Source organism: Abrus precatorius, unplaced genomic scaffold (genome assembly GCF_003935025.1).
Source record: "Abrus precatorius isolate BTA unplaced genomic scaffold, Abrus_2018 Scaffold7, whole genome shotgun sequence".
NCBI lineage: Eukaryota > Viridiplantae > Streptophyta > Magnoliopsida > Fabales > Fabaceae > Abrus > Abrus precatorius.
Window position 1 is genome coordinate 9,762,922 of NW_020874417.1, and position 11,763 is coordinate 9,774,684.

Sequence of the window (11,763 nt, forward strand, 5' to 3'; positions counted from 1 at the left end):
AATTCAGAACACCAAAACCAGAAGTTCAATAAACAAGTTAGTTAGTTACTGGGAATGGTATCGTAGTAGATGGGTTATGCGTGTGTGCCTTGTTCAAAAGGTGACTAATGCCAATAAAGGATAAAGAGGTTTTTATTTAAAATTTTGAATGGCAGGGAAATCAAATTATTAAATTAATAATATTGTTAGAATCTCTTACTGCACCATTCTTAGTTCCTAGCCTAGTATTGCACATTTGTTCAAGGAAAATATAATAAGGAGCACTCAAACACAATACAGAATATGATCTCTTTCTAGAGTTTATTTAATATACGAATTAAGTTTTGAGTTAATTATCAATTTGAAGTGCATATTAATAAATTAAAAATTTAGTTTGATAAAAAGGGAAAATCAGGGAGAATTTATCAACTGTTCCTCGTAGTTATGAGGGAGAGGATGCCGGATCATAGTTATGTACTTTTAGAATATTAGTAGCTAATCTTACTCAGATCATGAGTGTATTCCTATGCGCGCGCACATACATATATATATATATAAAGATAGGTCTTTTCTTCTGATTACAATAACGATACATTCAGTTTCACATAATTAAAGAATGCATTCATGATAGAGTAGTGTACAATCAATTTCATCAAGAGTCACAGTGAATTCATAATACACGAGTTCATTAAATTTATTGTATGCAAGTGCTCACAATTCTTATTCAAGCAAGTAGTAAAAACATAAATAGTTACCACGTTACCCTTTCACCATCCGTCAAAATAAATGTGAATAAAGACATTTGAGAAGTAGGCTACATGCAACATAAGCAATTTTGTATTAGACCAGAATAACTCATGAAACTCAAAAGTAAAACTCATATTTTCAGAGTCCTTTTTATTTTTACTCGCTGAAATTAGTCATGGAGTCATTTGAAAGCAAGTAGAGGGATAACGGATATGGTAATAACAACATGCAACAGTGGCATTTGTATAATCATACTCCATGCAAGCGTTCAAAATTTATTTATTCATTAAGTCACTCAAAAATACATTAAAACAAAGAGAAATATCACACATGCAATCTATTTAAAAGGATTCAAGTAAAAGGGAATTCAGAGAATACACACACACAATCACAATCATAGACACTTGGACTCCCCCTTACATTAGTGTTAAGAGAATCTGACAATGGTTTGGCCCTATCACTGTAGGGACAGAGACGCAAGGATGATAACACCTTAATACGGTTCGAGAAAAATAGTGAAGAGAGTAGAGTGAAAAGTGTTCGAGTAAGGGTGATAACTAGAGAGTTGATCTGTTTTTTTTTTTTTTTTTTTGTGGGATCAAGTTCTTTGCAATGGGTACCTTGGTTATTGAGTATCAGTGGCTGACACAATAGATGAAGAGGAAGCTTTTATGGTGAGGAAACATTCGTAAACTTAGTGCTCAATATGATGGAAGAGTTGTGCATTCATCCCGGCTGTTGGCCCCACTAATTTATACACAAGATTATACGAGTTTAGCTACCAATTTCATGAAGTTATAAGTGGGAACTTGAACGCACAGGTGTAGCCCAAGCATGAAACCACCTGCATTTCCTGCATGCGTTAGCTGAGGTGGAAGTTGATAATGGGGTGTCTAAGGACTGCACAGTAACACCTCCATATTACGTAATCAATTGTGATGTCACCCAGTAATGTAATCTCCACTATCTTGAGTTTTTCTAAGGCTTGTGATTGAGGAAGTTGAGGGATAACATGTGGGGTTAAGGCGTAAGGCTAGCGCACCCCTTTTTCATGCAACAAGAATTCTGGTAAGGGATTAGGGGAGGGATCGGAGGATGGCTGCATCATTTTAGTTTCGATATTGTAACAATATTGATGAGGTACTGTCTTTCCTTTAAGAGTATGTTCATATATCTGTTTCAGTTATCATTCTGCACTTGTATTTAATAGAGAATTCTGTTTGTGTAGGCCTTTCATAAATGATTGAGCAAATAGGTGGGAGGTTCCAAAAGAGGATTTAATCCTGTATGAAAGTTCTAAGATACCGTACTGCATGACCATTCTTTAGGCGCTGAATACTTTCATTTCACGTGACTGTATCCTAAATGAAACTCAATTCATTAGTTGAGAGGTATTAACACCTTATATTTTTTTCCTCAATATATGATAAATTTTCATAAAAATTTAAATGGTAAAGTAAATTTTTTTTCAAAAACTCTCTAACAAAAAAGAGACATTGAAATAATAGAAAGTTTATAGAGCAAAATTTTATTATTTCATAAGTACTTTAGAAAAACAAAGATTCTAGAATTTTTATCAGCAACAAAAATAAATAGTAGTTTTACAACTGAATGCTATAGAACTGAAAATATTCATTATATAACTCAAAATAACTAAGTCCTATAGCAGTTTTCATCCATCCATGCACTGTGAGTCTGGTACTATTCGTCTTAGTTTCCTGAAAATGTTGTGTGAGGGTGAGTCTCTACCCTACCACTCATACATAATACATATTCATCACAAAACACATCTTATCACGATTAAAGAAAATATCATGGCATTACATCTCACCGTGTCATATAAAGTATGTTCTCATCGCAATACGTAAACACATTATATTCCACATATTCACAATTTCTTTTTCTTTTACCCGCGCTTACCGCACTTTGTGGTCACAGTTATCTGATGCCTCTATCCCGAGGTCTTACACATCCATGTAAATAGTTGACGGATGGCCTAATTCAATACGGATACAACACATGCAATAGACAGCCCCTTAGCAAAGGTAATGGTCAGGAGTCAAGTCGGGAAATGAGTGTGCGGCCATGTGGTGCATTCGTACACAATATTCCGTGCACAATCACGAATGTCACTCACCACCTTGCATTTTCCCAAGATATCTCATATCGTCTCCATCTTCCACCCCCAGTGTATCTTTGTAACTATTTACATCATATCCTTTTCCATTTCATACTCTTTCAAGTATATTCATATGTTCACATATGCCATTTCTCATGTTCACACATATTTTTCATTATATTTCCATATATTTTTCTTCGTATACATCAAACTATGACATATTCACAATACACATAATTTTACATGAAACACAATATAATCAAACATGAAACATCCATCTCTTTGTATATTTCATATCACAAAATCATAAAATCATATCAACCATCCTTAAAATACCTTATCATGCCCTATTTGAACATAATATCACATTTTCACCATGTATTCATCATAAAATCACATAAATAGCCAATTATTCTCACTTTTCACCGATTATTTCTTATAAAACAAGGATTATTCCACATATAATCATATACATGATAAGATCTATGAGAATACAAGTAATAAACATAACAAAATGATAAAGTAGAGCCCTCTTACCTCAAAACAGAGATTTTTCACAGGCACTGTTCACTCTAGAAATACTGTGCACGCGTACTGTACGCGTATGTGACGTAAGCCATGACGTCATGATGATGTCACTAATGACATCATCAATCACTATATATAGGTGGCTTCACTTTTCATAGGAGGTTTTACTGTTCACTTTTTTAAAAAAAAAATTATATATATAAATTCTATCCAAATCTTCCAATTATACTTTAACAAACCTCATTTTATTTAAATCAAAGTGCAGGATGTTACATTATAAAGCAAGAAAAGAAAATAATAACATGTAAATGGTATATTCTCTTGGTTCTGATGTATACTGCATCCAAATTAGAATTAACAGATTAGACTAATGCATTTTTCCTTCTAGGAACCTAGTCATAGGCATGCTTTCAGTTTTTTTTCAAAATTCTAATGTGAGTTCCCTTTTATGCAACTTAGATCAATTGATGTCTTGCATGAAACATGTACAAACATACTTTGAGTCAATAACTTTTTAAATGAGATAATGGTATAATAGTTGACAAAATTATTGTTTTATACCAATGGTGGTCTAAGTGCACACATACAAAGTAATTATTAAATTGAATGTTACTAGCTAGACATGACAAGGGAAGACAATTGCTAAATTTTTTGAAGAGAAAAATTTTCCTAGTAATTTGATCAAAATAAATAAAATAAAGTAAGAATTTTACATTTTTCCTAGCAGGGTAGAAAATTTGGGGTGTTACACTAACATGCAACATAACACCTCTGTTAATTATCTACATGCTCTTATCAGATATATGATTCACTGAATCAATGTCACAAAGAACAACAAGATCATCACTAATAGCATCAGTCACACGATCACCATCATCATAATCCTTCTCTTTCTGATTATTTTTCTTGACTTTATTCTCCTTCTTCTACTTAAAACAACATTTTTGTATGTGCAGCTTTTTATGACAATAATGACACTCAATTTCTCTATACCGAGACCTAAACTTGCTTCTACTATTATCTCTACCACCCTTCAATTCCTTCTTTTGGCTTTTCCCCTTTTCAGTAATAAGCACCCCTAATTGAGAAGAAGCACTTCATGTCTTTCTTCTCATCTCCTTATTGAGAGCATTAATATTTTCTATTTGGGAAGAAACAACAGCATAAAGACAACACTATTCAATGAGTTTTCCCCCCCTTATTTCACCATCTAGTTGTAAGTGATTTTATCTTTTGTTATAAATTGTAATCCTTTCTAATCATATTAAAGTTTTCTAGTTAATTATCAAATACTAGATTATGTTCATTATATAATAACTTTAGCTTACTTACTTGTTTGTTTATATAAGTACTTCCCATTTAAATTAAATAAATTCTTGACATGTTAACTTTTATTTGTCCTAATTTTATTCACTACCAAAATTACGTGAAATATAAACAGATTTATAGATGAATTTTTTAAAATTTACAGATAGATTTTGTAATTACAAACGAAATCAACTTGTTTGTAATTTTTGCGTCGGTAAATCAATATAGATGAATTTTTAAATCTATCTGTAAATTACCAATGAATTTTTTTGTATGTAACATTATAGACAAATTTTTCTGTCTGTAACATTACAGACGAAAAAAATCTGTCTCTAATATTTAATTTTATTTTTTTATTTACTTGTCATCTTATTTACTTCTCCACTGAACAAATTTGAGATTCGTTTGGATCACAGGACAGTGCACTCACGTTGGTACAACTTTGAAAAGTTTGGGTTTGGTGTGTTGAAGTGTGACAAGAGGAATGAAAACAAGTTCTCAAGTAGGATACACCTAAGAGTGTGTCTTGAGGGTGCTTATCATGTGCTAGATAAATTAATAATGTATATTAGTGATATAAGGCCAACTGCTAGGCAGCTTTGGAAGCAACCAATTGGAATATTTGAAGTTAGAATTTTGAGTGCTCAAGGGCTGTAACCTGTGAAGACAAAAATAGTAAAAGGTCAACAAATGCTTGTTGTGTGGCCAAGTATGAATAGAAATGTGAGAGAACTAGAACAATCATTGAGAGCTTCTATCCAAAATGGAATGAGCAATACACATGAGAGTCTATTCTATATCAAAAATTTAAAAACTAAACTGGTTAAAAGTTAGAGTATCATAATAGGAATAGAATGGTGTAATTTGTTTTCCAAATGGATGCTTCAACCACTCGTAATGAGCAAAGAACTGAAGATGGTAGAGAAAGAGAGGGAGATGTAAAAGAGATGGAAAAATGAACACTAAGGGGAAAGAAGAAGGAAAAACGAGGTATTGATCTATTTCACACGTTATAGATGAATTTTTCTGTCTGTAACTAGTTTAATAAAACACAATATTTAAACACCTTAGTTACAAATAGAGTTTTTTTTGTCTATAATTCCCACTCAATATTACACGTCTTAGTTTCAAATTATAGACAGATTTTTTCATCTGTAATGTCAGTCTGTGAGATTTTACAAATAAATTATTTCATCTGTAAATAGTTGTATGAAAGGTAAAAAAATATATGTTCCAAAATATAATAGAAAAATCTATCTGTAAATTATAGATAAATTTTTTCATTTATAATGATAGTCCAGAATGTTAAGCGCCAAAAAACAAGCTTTTTACAGACAGATTTTACATATAAAAAAATTTATCTATAATTTACAGATGGATTTTTTCAAAAATTAAAAAAAAATTAATTTTTCTAACTTACCATAAGTAAATCTGTTTATATTACAAACGAAAAAAGTTCGTTAGTAATATCTATATGTAATAGCATGTTTCTAGTGATTTTGAATACTACTAATATCAATTCATAATTCTCTTTATACCATTACGGTTAGCATTTGTACTCTAACATATTAACCCTATTTCAAGCATCTCCAAAATTTTACATAAAGAATAAAAGAAATTTACGTAACAATTTTTATCTTTAAAATATAAAATAAAATAAATCTAAAATATTGTGGATAAGTATAAAATTATTTTAGTGAAAGAACATGTAATTCACATATAATTTTCAGTCAATATTAATTTTAAAAATACATATGACTAACTATGAAATAAAGTAACTATAGTAAATATTTTACTTCCTAAATAGTGTATTCTCGTTTGTAGTATAGAGATTAATTTTATCAATGTATCTCTCTTGATATTATTAAAATTATTTTTTATAATTGATACTATATGTGATGATTGTTAACTTGTTTTAATAATTTATTAATGTTTGAGTTATATATAAGGTTTGTTTTTGGCATTCGTGATAAATAATCAGGCTATTAATGTTGTTAATAGTAATAGTATGCAAGCTCATCATTATTACTACTTGATAAGTTGTTTAAACCTCGAAAGTTCAAGTTTTTTGAAGTGATTGATCAGTGAGAATTGATACAGAATTAAATTTCACATGCCTTGTGTTGTTTTGACTCTTATAGATTCTATGAATTTAATCATGTTTATATGTCAAAATTTTATGTATACAATGATGTAATGTCATGTTATAACAACATTCTTCAGGAGTAGGTGTTTTTTCGAAAAAAACACTAATCTTTCAATAGAAGGATCATTAATTAATTTTCTTTAGGTACATTAAAAACATGTTTATAATCTCTTTTGAAATATTTAGTTTTCTTTAGAAAATGTTGATTTTTCTTGTGAAAGATGTTAATTTTCTTCAATGAGAATAATGTTTCAATAGAAACATGTTTATAATCTCTTGAGATATTGATAGTATTTTAATTTTTCTTTTGGAAAATATTAGATCTTTTCTAAAAGATGTTAATTTTCTTTAATGGAAATGATGTTCTAGTATAACCATGCTTATAATTTCTTTTGAGAGATTGATGGTTTTTTTTATTTATAAATTATTGGTCTTTCTTGTGAAAGATGTTAATTTTCTGTAATAAAAATCACATTTCATGTGTTTTTACACTTGCACACTCATAGACATGATCATGCTAATAAAGTCATTAGTAAATTAGACACTAAATATTTTCACTTGTGACTCTCAGCGAATGATTTTTGAGTTGAGATGATTTTTTGTGGGATAATTATTAGGTTTTTAGTGACCACAAAGTTGTTTAACCTAGAGTCATTTTCAAATACATTAAAAGCCTATCAATATTGCCTAAGTGAAAGAAAGTTAAAAAAATTTGAATTTGACCTTTTATTGATTGATGGATTTGTTTTCATAAGACATGTTGAACGAATAACCTAATATTTTTCTGTGAGTTGATATAATTATGTGATTTACTATATGTGAAAAGAACTATTTATGTTATAATTTTAAAATATTTATTGGACCAAAGTAAGTGTATAGTGTAAGGCCTAATCAAGAAAAAACTTTAGATTTAGGGCATGTTAGGTAAAAATTAGTTATTGTTAATAAACAACTTCATGATCTTCTCTCCACTTTGAACTCTTAGACTGTGCACCTTTTCTATCAAGACGCTCAATGGCAAGAGAAGGAGCAAGAGAGGAAGATATTATTCATGACGTATACAAACATATATATTTTTGCAAAATTGGCAAGATCATTTAATCTTCGAGAGTCATGTAATTTATTATTATGGTGTTATGAATTGTGTAGTACAGATCTAATTAAAATTGCTTACGCTTTGTTTGTTATCGAGCTTGAGTCAAATACAATATTAAATAAATCATTTTAAATCTTTTAATTATAGCTTTAATAACATTAATTTTAAAAAATCAATATTTTTATCATTTCTTAAATTAAGCATTTAATAAAAAATAGTATAAATATTTATTATTTTAAAATATAAAATAACTTAAATTATTCTTTTTTTTTTGTCGTGCTTTAAAATTATTCTTATAAAGGTGTTTGTTTAAGTTTATAAATACAGTGAAATTATAACTATTCTTATAAATATAACTAAGTGGAAAAAAAAAGGTACCCACGGCCGCATCTTTTGTGATTAGCAATAAAGAAACGCGAGGCGTGAAGCAAATGGTAAATGCATGGTAAGTGAATTGGTCATATTCTAGGGATATCGAGTTGAAACAAAGTTTGAAATTTAATTATATTTTAATCAGATATCAAAATCACATTTTTTAGTGTAATAATTGGCTGGCAGTTTGAAAGAATATAAGATTCCTTTGACGCCCCCTCGATTATATTCTCATTTCAATGCATCTCTTTATAGTTTTTTTTTCGCTTATGAGTTATTATTGTGCCATGAAACAAACGGCACCGCTCACAAATACGCCTATGAGCACACATGCTTTGACTTCTCACTTTAGCTGTTGCAATTTGCATAGCATTGCAACTTGCTAGCCAATAGCCATCTTTCAAACATTTGACTTCTAATCCTAACACTATATAAAGCAACACAACCCCATCTATTTTCCTCATCCCAATTTCAATTGAAATCTCACAGAAAATGAGCAAGGCAATAACACCAATCCTGTTACTCCTACTCACATTGCTTTCTCATACCACACCTTCTCTCTCAGAAAGATGCCACCCAGAAGACAAAAAAGCCCTTCTCCAAATCAAAGAAGAACTCAACAACCCAACCCTTCTCTCCTCATGGAAACCAGATGCTGATTGTTGCCACCTAAGCTGGTACGGTGTCGGTTGCTATCCTGATCATAACCGTGTTGGCTCTTTGATTATCTCACACAGCGACGACATTGTAGCCCAATTTCCACCTTCCGTTGGGAACTTACCATACTTGGAGACTCTATACATTTCGAGTTTTCCATATCTCACTGGCCCAATACCTCAATCCGTATCGAAACTCACTAATCTCAAATTTGTCACAATTTCCTTGACCAACGTATCAGGCCCAGTACCCAATTTCTGGCCCTCTAGTAAAGGCCTCGTTAATTTGGATCTCGCGTTCAATAGCCTCTCTGGAACACTCCCTCCCTCACTCAACAAGTTCGAAAATCTATCAGCGATCTACTTGAACGACAACAAGTTAACAGGACCAATCCCTTATTCGTATGGGTTCTTCAATAACAAAAACCCACCCGATTTATATTTCCCTAATAATCAACTCTCGGGGCCACTCCCACTGTCCTTGGCAAGGTTAAACTCGTCCCTTTTTGACTTTTCTAATAACAGGTTTGAAGGTGATGCTTCCATGCTTTTTGGTTCCAACAAAGCGACAGCGTCAATAGATCTTTCACGGAACATGTTTTCTTTCGATTTAGGAAAAGTGGAGTTGTCTAAGACAATGACATCGTTATATGTGAACAACAATCAGATATACGGAAACCTACCCGTGGGAATAGAAAATATTTTCTCATTGAACGTGAGCTACAATAGGTTGTGCGGTGAGATTCCGAAGGGTGGTAATATGAAGAGATTTCATGTGTCTACGTTCTTTCATAACAAGTGCTTGTGTGGGTCTCCACTTCCACCTTGCAAGTAATCATAGTTTCTTGAAGGGACTTCAATAATTTCTAGTGCATTTACATTTTCGAAAGTGTGGTAGATCGATTGTGTTCATTTGGCTAGTTAAGGGTTTTATTGTTTTAAGAGTCAGGTGTGGTTTTCAAGGATCTATGGAGACATTCATTGATAACAGAGAGCAGTTATAAATATTAAATTTTTTACTATGCAATATCTTGAATTTAAAAGAGTGATTAAATAACTGCTCCCAAATATTTATTTTAGAGAACGGTTTCACGTGATTAACCGCATAACCAAAATTTTAAAATAATTGCACATTGCATTATTCAATTAGAACTCAAATGAAAGATGAAAGACTTAAGATTTTGTATTTGTACAAATTACAATCAGAGTTTACATTGATAGGAAGAAAATAATCTCATATTTTTATTTTTTGCCTAATGCCTTGAAAGAAAATTATCTAAGTCTTGTAAAAAATACTATAAATCTATTGTGCTTAATGTGTCCTTTAAATATCTATGATATAGATATGCACACCACTCCCTTTGCACGTGATGAATTTCATTGTAAGGAAAAGTTGCCATCTGGAACTCTGGAAAATACTGAATACAAAACAATAAAACACAAAACTTAATTAATTAAGTTAAATAATAAGCATATAGCAGACAATTAACATGATCAAATAGGTTCTATGATACTGGTTTAGCTTATGTAAGGGTCGTACATTAACTGGGATTACAGTTTGTCTATGGTGCAAAGCATCTCCAATGAATAGACACTCATAATATGCACAGTCATCATTATTTGTTTACTTTGGACACTGTGTGGAAGATAAAAACAAATAAACCAGCATTAACACAGAGAAATATACAGTGCTATTAATATTAAGTTGAAAATTAAAAACACATTGTATCATAGTGTTACCTGTACAATGACCCATCTTGTTTGATGTATCTTTGTCCTAGAGAGCTGCACTTCTTTCTCTGCTCGATATGTTACAAGAGTACTAACAATGGTGCATGATAAAAGTTAGATAAATTTGAACCTGTGATGAATCCACATTTTACTACATTTTTATACATCATTTATTACTTTTTATAGAAAAGAATAGACTTAGATAGTGTAAATAAGATGAATATTCCAATTAGGCTAAATAATATAGGTTTCTTAGTTTTTTTGTTAATTTACATGGATTTAGATAGTTTATTTTACATATTTTGATCATTTGAATAATATGGCAGGAATCCCCAAGCTTATTTTAAAGAATTATTGGATTTTGAGGAATTCGAGGTGAAAGTAACTACTTTCAAAATTGATAGTGACAACTACAGCAAGCCACTTTCAGCAAAGAGACCAAAGTGATTACTTTCAAAGCTTAAAGTGACAACTACAGCAGCCCAAAATCCACTAAACCTGTGCGTGGTTACTATGAATATTCATAGTGGTCACTCCAGAGCATGCAGAATTGAAGGTGCTGCACGTAGTTACTATCAAAATTCATAGTAATCACTCCAGAGAGGAAAAATCCAACTGATGCTGCGCGTGTTTACTATGAAAGAATGAAAGTAATTACTTTGGGCGGTGCTAGCTTTAGTATAAATAGATTTTTAATAATTTAGGGTAGAGACTTCTTACACTTTTTGTACCTTTTCTCTTCTTTACTAAATTTAGGACACTTGGAGAGCTTAAGGTGGCCTTGGGTGACAGCCAAGGGTCCAACCTAGGGTTTGATTTCCATTTTCTCCTTACTTCTCTTTGATTTTTGTATTGATGTTATTGATTTCTCTTTACTTTCATTTTGCAATTGTGAGACCCATCCTTATGAAGGGTTAATTTTCTTGTAATCTCTAGTAAGTTCATATGAATTCTTGAATTCTTGTTTTTTGAATGTTAATGCAAATCTTTTTCTTCCATGAATTTCTTCCTCCCAAACTCTTGAATTGAATTAATGGTTGAATGAGGGGAGCATTGCGTAATGAACCCTAATTCGTTTTAA

General features: G+C 31.2%; 1 protein-coding gene across 1 annotated transcript; it reads left to right on the top strand.

The window, feature by feature from the left end:
- The first annotated feature begins 8,787 nt into the window (after positions 1–8,787).
- Positions 8,788–9,786, top strand: LOC113871445 (polygalacturonase inhibitor 1-like). Its single transcript, XM_027508542.1, has 2 exons — positions 8,788–9,349; positions 9,428–9,786. The coding sequence occupies exons 1-2, from the start codon at positions 8,788–8,790 to the stop codon at positions 9,784–9,786; spliced, it is 921 nt and encodes a 306-aa protein (XP_027364343.1).
- Positions 9,787–11,763: the final 1,977 nt, after the last annotated feature.

Bases quoted from the DNA above. Each gene is read 5' to 3' on its own strand.
- LOC113871445 (XM_027508542.1), top strand. From the start codon at position 8,788: ATGAGCAAGGCAATAACACCAATCCTGTTACTCCTACTCACATTGCTT. The intron at 9,350-9,427 runs ATTCGTATGGGT...GGCCACTCCCAC, and splicing joins GTTAACAGGACCAATCCCTT to TGTCCTTGGCAAGGTTAAAC.